Genomic DNA, 19,489 nt, shown 5'->3' with positions numbered 1-19,489 from the left:
AAAAGTACATGATAAATAAACATGAGTAAACTTTATATTTTTAACGGTTGGTGTAAACAAGACCGAATTGTTCCATATAATACAGCTTTGTAGAATCTATGGAATTAAATATACTTAATACAAAATAAGCCAGAAACAATCTTCTGGGATTTAAGTGGTCAGTGATGCAAGGGCCATCCAGGCTGTTTTTCCGGCACCGGGCAGTGGCCAGGCAGGACCTACCCCGGGAGGGAGCGACCGCGCGGGGTTGGGTGAGAGGTGGGGGGATGTGCCTCCATCTAGCCGGCGAAAGGCTTCAGTCCCCTTCCGCAGCCGAGGCGGCAGGCAGCGGTACTTCTCCCGCGCCCGGCTCCCGGTGACGCCTGCGGGGGAGCGGCGCCTCCCGGGAAGCGGAGCGAACGCTGTCGCCCCGCAGGTGCCCGGTCCACGGGACACGCTGAGCGGCCGGAGCTAAGCTCCCCGCGCCGGCCTCCCGCCACCTTCCCGCGGGCAGTGCGGAGCCTGCGCTTGGGCCTGTGCTGTTCTTGCTGGTTTGTTAATTGAAACGTGCACGCAAAACCAAGTTTAGGAGCGAACTTGACATGGCGCGGGCGCTGCAGTCAGGGGACAAGTTCTCAGCCGCCCTCGCTCGCCACTCGCGTGCTCCGCCGGCATCTGGCTTCTCAGGAAACCGCCTGTTCCCTTTGGAAGCGGGAGAGCTGCCGGATATTACAGCCATGCAGCCGTGGGTGGGGGGTGCGGAGGACCGGAATCGAAAGTACACGCACAGCGTTTGCAGCTCTAACTGCGGGGGTTTTCGCCTGTTTCGCCGAGGCGGGAGAGCGGGGCGTGTGCGACGAGGCGCGCCGCAGGTACTACCGGTTCTTGGCGCCTCGGGGTCTGGGCACCGAAGCCCGGCCGGCGCCGCATGCGCAGTCGGCTCCGTGGCCTCAGTCGAGAAACAGAGCCGCGGGCGGGGATGCAGGAGCCGTGGTGGCCGGTGGCTGCCTGTTTCTCGGGGTGCCTTGTCAGGGGATAGCTTTGTTTGTTTGAATGGGTTTGTGTGGGTTTTTTTGTAATATTTACTTGCTCATTTCTTCTTTTGTCTTTCCTTTCTCATTTTTATAAAAAGTACTCATGTAGTTAGCATGAATATTCTTTTTCACATTAAAAATACTTATATAAGCATTATAGTATTATAATATAAGTTACATATTATATGTATAAGACTAATATTATAGGGACGCCTGGGTGGCTCAGTTGGTTAAGCATCTGCCTTGGGCAGATGGGTCATGATCCCAGGGTCCTGGGCTGGAGCCCCGCATCAGGCTCCCTGCTCAGCGGGGAGCTTGCTTTTCCCTCTGCCTTTATCCCCCTTCCCCCTCTCTCAAATAAATAAAATCTCTAAAAAAAAAAAAAAAGCTTTTTTTAAAAAAGGAAATAAATTGAGGGATGCAGAAGGGAGGGGGTGGGGGATGGGGTAACTGGGTGACGGGCATGTGATCTGATGAGCACTGGGTGTTATACCCAACTAATGAATCAGTGAACACTACATAAAAAAAGAGACTAGTATAATAGTCCAGAGATAATCACTATGATTTTGTTGCATATTTTTCTCGATTTTTACTCTGCTTATTCTATGGGTTTTGATATCGTGCAGCTTATATAATTTGAGGTTCTGCTTTAAATAAAATAAAAACTCAAAAATGTTTAAAATGAGCAAATGAATCATAAGCACCATTTTTTATTTTTATTTTTTAAAAAGATTTTATTTATTTGACGGAGAGAGAGAGAGTGAGAGAGGGAACACAAGAAGGGGGAGTGGGAGGGGGAGAAGCAGGCTTCCTGCAGAGCAGGGAACACCGCCCAGCTCGGTCCCAGGACCCTGAGATCACAACCCCAGCAGGCGGCAGACGCCTAACGACTGAGCCACCCAGGCACCCCATAAGCACCATTTTTTAAAGCTGACAAATGCTACAGGCATTTTATCTTTTTAAAAATATTTTATTTATTAGAGAGAGAGCACAAGCAGGGGAAGTGGCAGGCAGAGGGAGAAGCAGGCTTCCCGCTGAGCAGGGAGCTGATTCGGGGCTGGAGCCCAGGACCCTGGGATTATGACCTCAGCGGAAGGCAGCCGCTTAACCGACTGAGCCATCCAGGCGCCCCTACAGACATTTTACGTTAGTTTACAATTTTTACTTCTGTTAGGGCACTTCCTATCATATTTGAGTTTCAGTATGAGCAATAATTCCAGCATACAAAGTTGAGGCAGATGAACCATTTTAATGCATCTTAAAATTTTATTCCCTTATACTGAGCAATAGAACAAGAATTGAAATTAAATTAGTTTTTTTTTTTTTTACGACATCTTGTTGTCTTCTGGATGAATATGGTAGGAGCTATTTTGCTAGAAAAATGTGGTCTCTGGTTCATCAGCTGATTTCCTATGTCCAGAATGTTCTGCGTGAATTGAGAAGATATTAAGAATCTTACCCAGCTTCATCAATATATTGATGTGTGTGTGTGTATATATGTACATATATGTGTGTATATATATACCCAACTTTCATCAGTTTGTGAAATTGATTCACAATAATGAAGTAGAAACTAAGTATTAGCGTTTAGATATTAGAGATTCACTTCCATACCTTTTTTAAGTTCCTAATATGACAAACCTGTGTCATAATAGTGTAACCCACTGTGTAAGTAGAATTTCATATTGAAGCTTTAAAATCTTTTTCCTTTGATATATTATGTAATGCTATTAATCGCATTTTCATTGGAAAGTTGACCTTAAAGTGAGCTTGTATACTGTCCTTCCTAATATTAAATGTTAAAATGTACTCTTCTTATGTGATATCATGGTGAAATTAGATTATTGGTTTTTGTTTTTTTTCAGTTGTTTTTCCTTGGGAGTATTCAGATTGGGCAATGAGGTGGGTTTTTTTTGTTGTTTTGTTTTGTTTTGTTTTTTACCTGCAACACTTGAGGGCACATTTTACTAATGCATGTAACCCGAGGTGGGACCCATTGTTAATGGATATTTAAAAATGACCAAGGCAAAGTTCTCAATCTTGGTGAAACTATACCTTGAAGGGGCAGATATTGTAAATAAAATGAGAAGTGATCAGTGTTAATATAATGTTACAAATGAAATATTTGAGTGTCCTTAAAAGCAAGAATTAATTATACTTGAAAAAATTATAGATGGCTTCATGAGAGGGTATCATTTCTGCTGGATCTTGAAGGATGACTCTGATTTCATCAAAGAGTTAAGATTTGTTGTATTTTAAAGCAAAGGAAGGGAATGAGCAAATATGCAATGGTAGTGAGTAAATGCTAGGAATCAGCCAGAGTCCACTGTAGCCAATGTACTCTTTGAGGATGAGGTTGAAAGATCAATTGCAATCTCAGTCACAGACTTTATTCTGGGGGCAGGTAGTCTTTGAAGATTATTAGGCATGTTCAGAACTGTGCTTGAGGTCCATCACTTTGATGGCAGGAGAAGAGGTAGCAATAGAGAGGGGATACTGGAGAAAGCTTATTCAGGAGACTCTTGGTACAGCTTAGAAGGCATGCTATATAGTCCTTCTGCTCTTGGCTTGCATGGAAACTTTCCTCCACAGGATCATTCAGGGATGCAGGTTTCTTGCATCTTGTTGTTCTATACCCACTAAGTCATTGTATTCATCTGCAAGATCAAAACTTGACTGCTGCCACATCTGTGATCCAGACAGTAGGAAAGAAAAGAGATTCATGGAGTATAGGTTCAAAGTTCTCTGGCCCAGATCCACAAGTGACATACATATACTTCTGTTCATATTATATATAGAATTTAATCACATGACCACACCAAGCTGGAAGTGTACCTAGAAAAATATAATCTCTAGCGGGATTGTATGAACTCATCTTGCAAAATACAATGATATAATATTTAGAAGTGAAATATCTGTTATAACTCTAAAAATATATGCAGTGATATCAGAGACAGATTTTTATGGGTCCTGACATTAAACTTGGCCATTTGGAGTGTTGAACCCAAGCTGGACTATGTATAATGGCCCTATAATTTCTGGGACACAGACATTGAGGTAGGAGGAGGGTGGGCACATGAATAAGGACAGTCTTTTCTCTCCTAACTGAATCCAAGAAATGTACCCCCACTTATATTTTTGTTTTTCATTTTTTTATGAGGTTATAAAGATGTCACTCTAGGAAAATAAAAGCATCTAAAGCTATTTAGTTTTTTTGGAATATAAACAAGATTTTAAAAAATTATGTGGTAATGAAAGCAAAAATAAATTTGAACTTTCTTCCAGATTCCATGGGTTGTAATTGTTGCAAGGAAGAATATCTTTTAAAAATATATTCAATAAGTCTCAGTCACAGGAGTGTATTATTGGTAAAATAAGAATTGTCAAAATGGTTTCCTAAACTGATAGAGGTTAATGAGGCTTAATTTAATTGAAATGAAGTGTTTTCATATTCTATTAGTTGAACTCCAGAAAAGATGGTCTAGTATCTTGTTTTAGAAATTGTGGGTTTTTTGGCACCTACTGTACTCAACCTTGGGGGTTAGTGAAAATACTCAGACACAAAGAGTCTCATTTTGTAATATCTTGCTACACAAGGTTTGGTGAAAGACCATAAAAGTGGCCTCCATCAGGCAAGTTTGGTGGGGGGCATGAGACATGAGGGAGCTCCCTAGGCTGGACGGGCCACCGGAGCATTCCATAGTTTGTGGTTGCACAGCAATACCTGGAGAACATAGATAACCCATGCCTTCACCAGGAACCTTGAACTGGGTTACAAGTAACAGCAGCCTATTACTGGGGTAGGAACAAGAGCCTAAAGAAAAGACCCATGTGACATAGATATGTCAGGGCTGCTAAAACTGGGAGAGAAACAGCAATACCAAGACAAACCTTCTGGCATTTCAGGCCTTACATAAAGAACAATGTAGTAGCAGAATTGCACTGGAGAAATTTGAGGCTTCTGGTACACTGAAACAGCTATAGAAAAAGCAAAACCCAGAGCCAACTGAGCAACAACTGCATTGAATCAATGCTTGCCACAAATATTGTAACCTAAAAGCGGTCCCATTTCCAGGTATAAATATTATCTCAGTCTCAACTATTTTTTAAACACTGCCCAGCATTCAATTAAAAAAATGAGATACACAGAAAAATAAACTATCAATTGTGAAGAGATAAAACAAGCACCAGAAACAGAGATAGCCCAAGGGTTGGAACAATCAGACAGGGCCTTTAAAACACTATGATTATTGGGTAAAGGGATCTAATGGGGGAATTGAATAGCACACACAAGGACATGTTTATATTCAATAGAGAAATGGAAACTACTGGTAGAGGAAAATGCTAAAAATGAAAAGCACAATTTCAGTAATCATGTGCTATTGTACATGTAATTGGAATATCAAAAGAAGAAATGGAAAGGAAAGAGATCATGACTGATAACTTTCCAGAATTACTGAAAGACAATAACCCACAGATCCAGAAGTTCACGGAAGCCCAAACAGGATAAACACAAAAACACAACTAGGCACACTATAGGCAGAGTAATGAAATCTAAATATAAAGAAAAAATCTTGAAGGCTGCTGGAGAAACATGAACATGACATATAGAGAAACAAATAGAAGAATGTGAGGGATTTCTTTCTGGAAGCTGTAGAAATTAGAGAAAGTGGAAAAACATCTCTTAAGTACTGAGTAAAAACTAATGGCAACCTAAAATTCTGTATCCAGTTAAAAAATTTCAAAATGAATATAAATGTTGATTTCAAAGTAAAGCTGATAGAAATATTTTTTTAATGGATTCAGTGTAATCCCAGTGAAAATATAAACCATTGTTTGGGGTATAAGATGATTCTAAAATGTATATAGAAACACAAATGATCAAGTAAAGTCAAATGTACTTTTGAAGTACATTTTAGAAGGATTGATTAGAACAGAAATAAAAACTTATTAAAATTTTAATAAGTAATATATTGTAATATTTGCACCTGGGTGAGTAAATAGACCAAAAGAGAGAGCCCCCAAATAGGTATACTCATATATTGACATTTAACTTATGGCAGAGGTAACCCTGGGAGTGCCTGGCTGGCTCAGTCCATAGAGCATGTAACTCTTGATCTCAGGGTTGTAAGTTCAAGCCCCATGTTGGGTATACTTAAAAATAAAATCTTTAAAACGAATAGTAAGAGATGACAGAGTAACCCTTCATAAGGCGGGGAAATTGATGAGAAAATGAGTGATCCTCCAGAAAAATACTTTACACTTGTACTTCCTACCACATGAGGAAAAAAATTCTCAGTGGATTATGGACCTAAATGTGGAAGGGAAAATGATAAATATTTTAGTACAAGAAAAAGAATTCATACAGAACACACACACACAGGTCCCACTACCCATAAAATAAAATGTTGTTAGATGACATTAACATTAAAAAATTCTTTTCATGAAAAACACCATAAGAAGAGTTAACAAAGCAAGTCATAGAATGGGAAATGACATTTTCAAATCATCAAGCCAACAAAAACTCATGTCCAAAATAAATGAAGAAATCATAAAAATCAAGGAAAAGACAGACAGCCCAGTATAAAGACATCAACAGCCCTTTCACAAAAAAGGACAAAGAACTAGGAACAAGCATATGGAAAGATGTTCTATCTGATTTGTGTGAGGAAAATGCATATTAACATCTCAATGAGATATGAGCACACAGTCACCATGTTGAGAGAAGTTAAAAATTCTGATGTCTGATGTGGAGTACGGTCATATTCTGCTGATAAGTAGGTAGATTGTAAGAGACTGAAATGATGTTAAACCTGATCCAGAAAGACTAGATACAAATGCTCTATGACCTAGGAATTCCACTTCTGACTTTATTACACGAGGGAGTTTTATACCTATGTTCAACAAATCCTTAAAAACATTTTGTAAAAGATAAACCTGGAAATTCAAATACTTATCAATGATAGAATGAATAAATTGTTATCCTCATACAGCTCAATATTTATAGTTTACAATACACACAACGGACTAGATGAATTTTACAAATATCTATTGAACAAATGAAGCAAGACACAAAATAATACATACAATGTAATTCCATTTACAGTTTGAAAGCAGGCCGAACTATATTATTTAGGGCTCAGATGTCCATGATAAAATCCTAGAAAGGAATTGTGAAACTGGTGATATTGGTTGGCTCCTAGGAGGGTTGTGAGGGTTTTAGTAATACACCTTTAGGCTTTTAGGAATGTTCAATTTCTATAATTTAGATATTTGTTTTAAAATTATATTTATATTATGTATTTTATATTTTATATTCTAGCATTCTTATGTATATATCATATTTTATAATTTTCAAAAACAAAAGGATGCAACTTATCAAAATATAGCTTTGAAAAGGAGCAAAAGATTGTGTGGTGATTGAAATATGGGGTCAAGAGATGATTTCTTTTTTCCTGCCCCTTTTCCTTTTTTCTTCCCCTCTATTTTACCTTAAATTAGAAATACTCAGTGTTGAAGAGAAGACTTCTGTTTCCAGAAAGATAGAGATGCTTTCCCTGTTCTCCCCTCCCCCCCATTAAGTACCACTTCCGCCCTATTTTATGCATCACGAACCTTAGAAAATTCTGGAAGGGAAGAGAAGGCAAATTAGATGTGTAGCAGTGTTGGTGCTGGAAAAGCTGACAGCCCAGAAATATCAATTTGTTGGGGAGCTTCCAAACAAAAACCTCATCAAAGCACATTTTCTTTAGTCAGAGGCCTAGGAAAGAGGCAACCTGACAAGACAAAGAAAATTCTAGACAAAGTGCTTTATTCCAGCCCAACAGCACAGTAAAATCTGGACTAACCTCCAGCCTCCCATACAAGGAGAGGCTTAGACTTCTGCCTTCCCCTGGCTGTGAAGAGGTACTGGTACCCACTGCCTGAATGGGTGTCAGAGAATATCCCCTAGGAATTTAGACTCTCACTCTTACTGCATGATCATGAGGCACCCTTCCTCCTTCTCACTGGGTAACGTCAGAGAAGGCCTAGTGGAGACATAAAATTTTCAGGGGGGTAAGGAAGCCACCAAACAGTGAGTGACAAAAGAGGCCATGTTGGGAGCAATAATGAGGATTCCTGCTCTCTGCAGCTGGTGTTTTATCAGTAGCAACCTTATGGGAGCTGAATAGCAGACCACTAAGATGAAAATTTAGGAGGATTTCCTATTGGTAGAATGGACACTTAGAGAACAAAAATAGCTTCCTTCCAAAGATGGTATCACCTATTTGTAAATATGAAAAAGACAAAAGGATCTTTTATGTCACTCTCTAAGAGGCACTCCAGTTCCTTGTTCAGCTGACTGTACCTTTTTTCCCCTTTCATCCCTAACTCTGTATATTCACTTCATGACACATCACTGATGGTAACCACAGGTACTACCTGCGGGTACAGCTTGGACTCTGGGTCTTTCCTCAGCTTGCCCTGACCCCATTCCCTAGGAACAGATTTGGTGCCTTGTAAGTAAGGCCAACTGGAAATAGCATATTCATCTTTGGTCCTAAAGTCCAAACTGAAATTAAAACAATAGTTAGGTAACTTGGCCTGTGACATTGGCTTCCAGATGGTGAATATTGCATGTGAGTAAATTGTTGTAAAGTTGAATGTACCCATAATACATTTCCAAAACTCTTCAAAGATAGTTCATTTTAGGTTAAGGAATTTTCCAATTTATGACTGTGGCATCGTGTTGGTTAAAACCCACTATTAAAAGCAATTGACTTGCATTTTGCCTTTTGTCATTATTATAGCTCCAAGGCCCTCAAAACCAACAGAGTTGATAGATACAGCATAATCTAAGAAAAAAGACTCATATTAGGAAGTATACAGGCTCTGAATTCCCTGATCTAAGTTTCCCCCTGAGTGCTCTTTGAAGGGTTCAAGTTCTTGGGACATCTTGGAGTCTGGTAGTTAGATGGGCTTTCGCATATTACTTGAGGTGCACCAGCCAGAACCTCAACACCAGAGTTAGATCACTGATTGGACCAGTTATTTGGGAAAAAATCCTTCTCCAATGTAGGAACCCTTCCCATTGTGGGAGCAATGACCAAACTTGAAGGAGAGCAGCATCAACCCCTTGTACCTGAGGAGAGCTGTTATTTTTATAGTGATGCCACTTTTTGCTGAGATGACATGCCCAGCATGTTTCAGAGAAGTTTGGCAGAATCATCATCCTTTCCTTCTTTTTCCTTCTCTTTTCTTTCTATCTTTTCCTCCTCTTCTCCTCTGTAACCAAACATCTTCTCCATCCACAGCCTGTTGAATCAGAAATATGTATTTATTACAAAATGTATTCCACACATTATTCTGCTGTTTTGCCGGAATATATCGTTTGTGAACAGATATATTTACTATGAATAGGCTAATGAAACACACACATTGTGATGGCCTAAAAATACTACTCCTGAAAAGCTACTTATGTTTTAGAAAACGTTAGGGTGGCGAGTGACATGGGTGGTGAAGAATTGCACAAAGAGTAGAGCAACAAGCAGGACAGTTTATTCACTCTCCAAGGGAGGAGAGGGGCCAACATCAAGAAAGATGTCTGCCCTGAGTTTCTGTCAGGCTGGGCCTTTTAAGGGGTTTTGCAAGATGTGAGAGGGTTGAAGCTTTGCCCATGGCTGGAGTGTGGGGAGGGGGTCGACTCTTGGCCAGGTAGAGAAGGAAGAGGCCGGTTTTTTGAGGGCTCTGTCTGGGGCTCGTCCAGGTTGTGGGTTGCAGTCAGACTAGAGAATATGTTTTGTAGTTGGGGTCTACTTTCTAAGAATGGAGGGCACCATGACCTAGAAAAACAAAGAGTTAGGGCCAAGTACAGACACCTGTGAGTTTTGTCTGTAAGCTTCGCTGGGTCGGGGGGTGGGGGGGCCTTTAAATAGATCCTTTCAGAAATCATTATAATTTTGAGGATGATTTAAAGTCATTTTGGAAAAAGTGTTTGGAATCATCTACTAAAGATGAATGTAAGTAGCCAGTTGCCTGTCCATTTCACTCCTAATTTTATATCCAATGGGCATGCACCTACCAACAAAGCAGAATAATCATAGCAGAAGTATTTATAATATAGCTACTGTAATATGATAAGTGCTCATTCAGACTAGAATAGTGTGATAGGTTTAAAAAATGGCCTATCAGGGGCACCTGGGTGGCTCAGTTGTTAAGCGTCTGCCTTAGGCTCAGGTCATGGTCCCAGCATCCTGGGATCAAGCCCCACATCGGGCTCCCCACTTGGCGGGAGGCCTGCTTCTCCCTCTCCCATTCCCCCTGCTTGTGTTCCCTCTCTCACTGTGTCTCTCTCTGTCAAGTAAATAAATAAAATCTTTAAAAAAAAAAAGGCCTATCAAAAGATATATTCATAGCCTAATCCCCATAACCTGTGAATGCTACCTTTCTTGGAAAAAAGGGCCTTTGTTTTCTTGATCTGGGTAATAATTACAGAGATATGCTCATTTTGTGATATTTCACTGACTATATACTTTTTAGCTGAGCATTTTACAGTTTCTATGTTATATTTTAATTGAAAAGTTAAAAAATTTTCTCTTAGAAGTCCTTATATTAATATAAAGGCCCCCTTGAGATCTTTAATTATCTTTCTTGATCACAAAGCAAAAGAAAACAAACATGCTTCAAACTGCTACCTCTTCTCTATCAAAGTTATCTAATAAAATTGGGACACTTGGGGGATCCCTGGACAATATAAATTAGAATTCTTACCCAAGCCAAAAGAAAATAGTCTCAGATCCTAAAATGACTGATCAGTGTGTCAAAAGAGTTTGTAATTCTATTCCACTCTAATCTGGGAGATACTAGTCAAGAACTCATTGATTCTGTGTGTCTTTCCTCTTGTCTCCTTAAATTTCTGTTTGATAACTTTTTTGTAGTTGATGAGGTCTGGAGTTACTCATTTCTCCGTGAATGTAAAAGTGGTTCCAATTTCAAGACAAAGTTTATGACTTTATTTTCTATTAATATAGCTGAAACTGAAAGTGACAGTAGAGCAGGGCTACTTTGAAATTGGTCTAGTGCTGAGAAACCAGCTGCTTTTTCTTATGATTAATACCATCTATCATTTATTCCAGTGAACTAAAAAGAATTTCAGGGACAATTGAATATTTTGTGAACTTTGTATATAGAAGAACTGAATTTCTTGTGCATCCTCCAAACTGCTTTCCAATAAATTTATTGTTTGTAGATAAATTTGGAAATGTCAGTTAAGAATAATTCATGGTGTGTATAATATTCTGTTCCTGAAAAAAGCCTTATAAATCAATAATATATAAATAAATATGTATTCCCAGAAGAATATATAATCCAAAATTAACAGTGTTTCTAGCTCAGCAATATGTTTTACAACAAAGTGTATTCCACACATTGTTTTGCTAGTTTCAGAGGATTAGAGGTTATATTTTATTTTTATACTTTTATGTATATTATGAATTTCTTTTCAATGACAGAATTATTTTTATAATCACAGAAATATGTATACATATATATGTGTATATATATATTATACACATATATATAATATATATATAATGGATTTTTCCACTTTGGTTAAAGAAAAGGACTTCTGTTTTAAAAAATCATTATAGTTTTGAAGATGGTCTAATGTATCACCTAATGTACTTCAGCTTGAATGATTACTACACTGTATGTATATATATATATGTATATGATGTATGTGTATATATACATATAGACATTACACAGTATGTATATGCAACTACACAGTATATGTGTGTGTGTGTGTGTGTGTGTGTGTATAGTGCCAACACAGTGTATATATGTAACTAACTACACAGTATTATATATACCTGCTAATGAGAGGCATTGTGAAACTCTTGAAAACTGTATGTATACTGACCTCTCTAAAACCATGAAAACCTTTGGCCTGGATTTCTACATTGTGAAGACTTAAAGAGTTCAATGATAGTTTAGTCAATGTATAATGCTTGGCTGTAACCCAAGTAGGCATAGAGACTTTAACTCTACCATACCACACAACTATAAGCAGTCAAAAATTAGACTTTTTACAACATGAACAGAAACCACTTTTAGACACATAGCAAGTGAGTGAAAATGGGGAAAATGTCAAGGAATATTGATAAGTGTTTAAGCTAAAAGCAAAGTACTCAATATAATTCCACTTTAGTAGCAGTTCTTCTATTGTGTGACCTCTACTTTAGTCAAGTGTAAATAAATTAAGGCCTATGTCCTTACATGACTCTCAATTTAAATTCCTCATAAATAAAACAGGACTCAGAAGGTCTGCCTGGCATCCTATCCTAGGCAAAGTTCATCAGGTGATTAGGAGATTACATGCAGGTTCCCTACTCTGACTGCCCAATCTGAGACATGCATGTGGCATGCTGAGCACTTGGGAAGCAACTACAGCCAGTATGCCCAGTGTGACACCCATAATGATATCCTGTAGCTTCTGTTTCTTTTTCTTTATTTTCTTCTTCTTTTTTTTTTTTTGAATCCTGTAGCTATTTTTTTTTTAATTTAAATTTACTTAGTTAACATACAGTGCAATATTGGTTTTGGGAGTAGAATTCAGTGAGACATCACAAACGACACCCAGTGCTCATCACAAAAAGTGCCCTCTTTAATACTCATCACCCATCTAGCCCATCCCCCACCCACCTCCAACCATCAACCCTCAATTTGTTCTCTGAGAGTCTTTTGTTTGTTTCCCTCTCTCTCCCTCTTTCCCTCCCTCCCATATGTTTATCTGTTTTGTTTCTTAAATTCCACATATGAATGAAATCACATGGTATTTGTCTTTCTCTGACTTATTTCACTTAGCATAATACACTCTAGCTCCATCCATGTCATTGCAAATGGCAAGATTTCATTCCTTTTGATGGCTGAGTAATATTCCATTATATATATACACCACATCTTCTTTATCCATTCATCAGTCGATTGGCATCTGGGCTCTCTCCATAGTTTAGCTATTGTTGATAATGCTGCCATAAACATTGGGGTGTATGTATCCCTTTGAATCTGTATTTTTGTATCCTTTGGGTAAATACCTAGTTTACCTCTTTAGTTAGGTTTATTCCTGGGTATCTTATTGTTCTGGGTGCAGTGGCAAAGGGGGTTGATTGCTTGATTTCTTTTTCTACTTCATTGTTATTGGTGTATAGAAATGCAACAGATTTCTGCACATTAATTTTATATCCCGCCACTTTGCTGAATTCATGTATAACTTCTAGCAATGTTTTGATGCAGTCTTTCAGGTTTTCTACATAGAGTATCATATTGTCTACAAATAGTGCAAGTTTGACTTCTTCCTTGCCTATTCAGATGCCTTTTACTTCTTTTTGTTGTCTGATTGCTGAGGCTAAGACTTCCAGGACTATGTTAAATAGTAATGGTGAGAGTGGACATCCTTGTCTTGTTCCTGACCATAGGGGAAAGGCTCTCAGTTTTTCCCCTAGGGATCATATTAGCTGTGGGTTTTTCAGATAAGGCTTTTATGATGTTGTGGTGTGTTCTATCTATTCCTACTTTGTTGAGGGTTTTTATCAAGAATGGATGCTGTATTTTGTTAAATGCTTTTTCTGCATCTATTGAGAGGATCATATGGTTTTTATCCTTTCTTTTATTAATGTACTATATCATGTTGATTGATTTGGGAATATTGAACCAGCCCTACTGCCCAGGAATAAATCCGACTTGATCATGGTGAATAATTCTCCTCATGTACAGTTGGATTTGATTTGCTAGTATTTTATTGAGACTTGTTGCATCCATGTTCATCAGGGATATTAGCCTGTAATTCTTCTTTTTAGTGGGGTTTTTGGAATCAAGGGAATGCTGGCTTTGTAGAATGAATTTGGAAGCTTTCCTTCCATTTCTATTCTCTGGAATAGTTTGAGAGGAATAAGTGCTAGCTCTTCTTTCTTTTTTTCTTTCTTTCTTTCTTTCTTTCTTTATTTTTGATGTAGTGTTCCATGATTCATTGTTTGTGCATAACACCCAGTGCTCCACGCAGAATGTGCCCTATTTAATACCCATCACCAGGCTAACCCATCCCCACACCCCATTCCCCTCTAGAACCCTCAGTTTGTTTTTCAGAGTCCATCATCTCTCATGGTTCATCTGCCCCTCCGATTTACCCCCCTTCATTCTTCCCCTCCTGCTATCTTCTTCTTTTTTTTTTTTTTAACATATATTGCATTATTTGTTTCAGAGGTACAAATCTGTGGTTCAACAGTCTTGCACAATTCACAGCGCTCACCATAGCACATACCCTCCCCATAGCACATACCCTCCCCAATGTCTATCACCCAGCCACCCCATCCCTCCCACCCCACCCCCACTCCAGCAACCCTCAGTTTGTTTCCTGAGATTAAGAATTCCTCATATTAATGAGGTCATATGATACATGTCTTTCTCTCATTAACTTATTTCACTCAGCATAACACCCTCCAGTTCCATCCACGTCGTGGCAAATGGCAAGATCTCATTCCTTTTGATGGCTGCATAATATTCCATTGTGTATATATACCACTTCTTCTTTATCCATTCATCTGTCGATGGACATCTTGGTTCTTTCCACAGTTTGGCTATTGTGGACATTGCTGCTATAAACATCAGGGTGCACGTACCCCCTTCGGATCCCTACATTTGTATCTTTGGGGTAAATACCCAGTAGTGCAATTGCTGGATCATATGGTAGCTCTATTTTCAACTTTTTGAGGAACCTTCATACTGTTTTCCAGAGTGGTTGCACCAGCTTGCATTCCCACCAACAGTGTGGGAGAGTTCCCCTTTCTCCACATCCCCGCCAATATCTGCCGTTTCCTGACTTGTTAATTTTAGCCATTCTGACTGGTGTGAGGTGGTATCTCATTGAGCTTTTGATTTGGATTTCCCTGATGCCGAGCGATGTTGAGCACTTTTTCATGTGTCTGTTGGCCATTTGGATGTCTTCTTTGGAGAAATGTCTGTTCATGTCTTCTGCCCATTTCTTGATTGGATCTTTTGTTCTTTGGATGTTGAGTTTAAGAAGTTCTTTATAGATTTTTGGATACTAGCCCTTTATCTGATATGTCATTTGCAAATATCTTCTCCCATTCTGTCGTATGTCTTGGTTTGGTTGACTGTTTCTTTTGCTTTGCAAAAGCTTTTTATCTTGATGAAATCCCAATAGTTTATTTTAGCCCTTGCTTCCCTTGACTTTGGCGATGTTTCTAGGAAGAAGTTGCTGTGGCTGAGGTCGAAGAGGTAGCTGCCTGTGTTCTCCTTTAGGATTTTGATGGACTCCTGTCTTACATTTAGGTCTTTCAACCACTTGGAGTCTATTTTTGTGTACGGTGTAAGGAAATGGTCCAGTTTCATTCTTCTGCATGTGGCTGTCCAATTTTCCCAACACCATTTGTTGAAGAGACTGTCTTTTTTCCATTGGACATTCTTTCCTGCTTTGTCAAAGATTAGTTGACCATAGAGTAGAGGGTCCATTTCTGGGCTCTCTATTCTGTTCCATTGATCGATGTGTCTGTTTTTGTGCCAGTACGATACAGTCTTGATGATGACGGCTTTGTAATAGAGCTGGAAGTCCGGAATTGTGATGCCGCCAGCTTTGCTTTTCTTTTTCAACATTCTTCTGGCTATTCAAGGTCTTTTCTGGTTCCATACAAATTTTAGGATTATTTGTTCCATTTCTTTGAAAAAAATGGACAGTATTTTGATGGGGATTGCATTGAATGTGTAGATTACTCTAGGTAGCATTGACATCTTCACAATGTTTGTTCTTCCATTCCATGAGCATGGAACATTTTTCCATTTCTTTGTGTCTTCCTCAATTTCTTTCATGAGTATTTTATAGTTTTCTGAGTACAGATCCTTTGACTCTTTGGTTAGATTTATTCCTAGGTATCTTATGGTTTTGGGTGCAATTGTAAATGGGATCGACTCCTTAATTTCTCTTTCTTCTGTCTTCTTGTTGGTGTATAGGAATGCCACTGATTTCTGTGCATTGATTTTATATCCTGCCACTTTACTGAATTTCTGTATGAGTTCTAGCAGTTTTGGGGTGGAGTCCTTTGGGTTTTCCACATAAAGTATCATATCATCTGCAAAGAGTGAGAGTTTGACTTCCTCTTTGCTGATTTGGATGCCTTTGATTTCTTTTTGTTGTCTGATTGCTGTGGCTAGGACTTCTAATACTATGTTGAATAGCAGTGGTGATAGTGGACATCCCTGCCGCGTTCCTGACCTTAGGGGAAAAGCTCTCAGCTTTTCCCCATTGAGAACGATATTCTCTGTAGGTTTTTCATAGATGGCTTTTATGATATTGAGATATGTACCCTCTATCCCTGTACTCTGAAGAGTTTTGATCAAGAAAGGATGCTGTACTTTGTCAAATGTTTTTTCTGCATCTTTCGAGAGGATCATATGATTCTTGTTCTTTCTTTCGTTAATATATTGTATCACGTTGATTGATTTGCGGATGTTGAACCAACCTTGCAGCCCAGGGATAAATCCCACTTGGTCGCAGTGAATAATCCTTTTAATGTACTGTTGGATCCTATTGGCTAGTATTTTAGTGAGAATTTTTGCATCCATGTTCATCAAGAATATTGGTCTGTAATTCTCCTTTTTGATGGGGTCTTTGTCTGCTTTTGGGATCAAGATAATGGTGGCCTCATAAAATGAGTTTGGAAGTTTTCCTTCCATTTCTATTTTTCGGAACAGTTTCAGAAGAATAGGTATTAATTCTTCTTTAAATGTTTGGTAGAATTCTCCTGGGAAGCCATCTGGCCCTGGGCTTTTGTTTTTTGGGAGATTTTTGATGACTGCTTCAGTTTCCTTAGTGGTTATAGGTCTGTTCAGGTTTTCTATTTCTTCCTGTTTCAATTTTGGTAGCTGATACATCTGTAGGAATGCATCCATTTCTTCCAGGTTATCTAATTTACTGGCAATGAGTTGCCCCTATATGTTCTTATAATTGTTTGTATTTCTTTGGTGTTGGTTGTGATCTCTCCTCTTTCATTCATTATTTTGTTGATTTGGGTCATTTTTCTTTTTGATAAGTCTGGCCGGGGGTTTATCAATCTTGTTAATTCTTTCAAAGAACTAGCTCCTAGTTTCGTTGATCTGTTCTACTGTTCTTTTGGTTTCTATTTCATTGATTTCTGCTCTGATCTTTATTATTTCTCTTCTCCTGCTGGGTTTAGGCTTTATTTCCTGTTCTTTCTCCAGTTCCTTTAGGTGTCGGGTTAGGTTGTGTATTTGAGACCTTTCTTGTTTCTTGAGAAAGGCTTGTATTGCTCTATACTTTCCTCTCAGGACTGCCTTTGCTGCATCCCAAAGATTTTGAACAGTTGTGTTTTCATTTTCATTGGTTTCCATGAATTTTTTTAATTCTTCTTTAATTTCCTGGTTGACCCATTCATTCTTTAGTAGGATGCTCTTTAGCCTCCATGTATTTGAGTTCTTTCTGACTTTCCTCTTGTGATTGAGTTCTACTTTCAAAGCATTGTGGTCTGAAAATATGCAGGGAATAATCCCAGTCTTTGGGTACCGGTTGAGACCTGATTTGTGACCTAGCATGTGATCTATTCTGGAGAATGTTCCATGGGCACTAGAGAAGAATGTGTATTCCGTTGCTTTGGGATGGAATGTTCTGAATATGTCTGTGAGGTCCATTTGGTCCAGTGTGTCATTTAAAGTCTTTTTTTCCTTGTTGATCTTTTGCTTAGATGATCTGTCCATTTCAGTGAGGGGGGTGTTAAAGTCCTCCACTATTATTGTGTAGTTGTCAATGTGTTTCTTTGCTTTTGTTATTAATTGCCTTATATAATTGGCTGCTCCCATGTTAGGGGCATAGATATTTATAATTGTTAGATCTTCGTGTTGGATAGACCCTTTAAGTAGGATATAGTGTCCTTCCTCATCTTTTATTACAGTCTTTGGTTTAAAATCCAATTTGTCTGATATAAGGATTGCCACCCCAGCTTTCTTTTGGTGTCCATTAGCATGGTAAATGGTTTTCCACCCCCTCACTTTCAATCTGGTGGTGTCTTTGGGTCTAAAATGAGTCTCTTGCAGGCAGCATATCGATGGGTCTTGTTTTTTAATCCAATCTGATAGCCTGTGTCTTTTGATTGGGGCATTTAGCCCATTTACATTCAGGGTAACTAATGAAAGGTATGAATTTAGTGCCATTGTATTGCCTGTAAGGTGACTGTTACGGTATATTGTCTGTGTTCCTTTCTGGTCTATGTTGCTTTTAGGCTCTCTCTTTGCTTAGAGGACCCCTTTCAATATTTCTTGGAGGGCTGGTTTCGTGTTTGCAAATTCCTTTAGTTTTTGTTTGTCCTGAAAGCTTTCATCTCTCCTTCTATTTTCAGTGACAGCCTAGATGGATATAGTATTCTTGGCTGCATCTTTTTCTCATTTAGTGCTCTGAATATATCATGCCAGTCCTTTCTGGTCTCCCAGGTCTCTGTGGATAGGTCTGTTGCCAATCTAATGTTTCTACCGTTGTATGTTACATATTGCTTTTCCTGATCTGATTTTGAGATTTCTCTTGGTCACTGAGACTCGTAAGTTTTACTATTAGATGTCGGGGTGTTGACCTATTTTTATTGATTTTGAGAGGGGTTCTCTGTTCCTCCTGGATTTTGATGCCTGTTTCCTTCCCCACATTAGGGATGTTCTCTGCTATAATTTGCTCCAATATACCTTCTGCCCCTCTCTCTCTTTCTTCTTCTTCTGGAATCCCAATTATTCTAATGTTGTTTCATCTTATTGTATCGCTTATCTCTCGAATTCTGCCCTCGTGATCCAGTAGTTGTTTATCTCTCTTTTTCTCAACTTCTTTATTTTCCATCATTTGGTCTTCTATATTCCTAATTTTCTCTTCTGCCTCATTTATCCTAGCTGTTAGTGCCCCCATTTTTGATTGACCTCAAAATAGCCTTTTTTATTTCAACTTGGTTAGATTTTCGTTTTTTTATTTCTTCAGAAAGGGTTTTTCTAATAACTTCCATGCTTTTTTCAAGCCCAGCTAGTATCTTTAAAATCATGATTCTGAACTCTAGTTCTGACATCGTACTAATGTCCATATTGAATAGGTCCCTGGCAGACAGTACTACCTCTTATTCTTTTTGCTGAGGTGATTTTTTTCATCTTGTCATTTTGTCTATAGGAGAATAGATGAATGAGAGAACAAAATGCTAACAGGTTAACAACGTCCCCAGAAAATATACTCTAAACAAATCAGAAAAGACCTGAACCCAGGGGAAAAGAAAGGGAAAGAAAGAAAAAAGAATGAGAGAAGTAAAAGAAAAAAGCAAACAAAAACAGAACAAAACAAAACAAAAAGAATATGGTGAAATATGATCAGGCTGGTGCATAGATCAGTGCCACACGCTAGATTTTGGGTGTATTTTGGTCTGTTAGAAGAAGGTGCCTCTTAACAT

At 38.6% G+C, this 19,489-nt stretch overlaps 1 protein-coding gene across 1 annotated transcript in view; it reads left to right on the top strand.

Moving 5' to 3' along the window:
- The first annotated feature begins 581 nt into the window (after positions 1-581).
- LOC148164506 (uncharacterized) overlaps positions 582-19,489 on the top strand; it is a 276,999-nt gene continuing 258,091 nt past the window's right edge. Inside the window, exon 1 of the mRNA XM_088022844.1 lies at positions 582-851. Coding sequence (XP_087878970.1) covers positions 582-851 — 270 coding nt within the window. The remainder of the gene's footprint in view (positions 852-19,489) is intronic.

Source organism: Eumetopias jubatus, unplaced genomic scaffold (assembly GCF_037043125.1).
Source record: "Eumetopias jubatus isolate StellerSeaLion01/CBP00866 unplaced genomic scaffold, mEumJub1_p1.0 scaffold_4, whole genome shotgun sequence".
Classification (NCBI taxonomy): Eukaryota; Metazoa; Chordata; class Mammalia; order Carnivora; family Otariidae; genus Eumetopias; species Eumetopias jubatus.
Note: the sequence above shows the minus strand (reverse complement) of the source record. Positions and strands in the feature narration are given on the sequence as shown.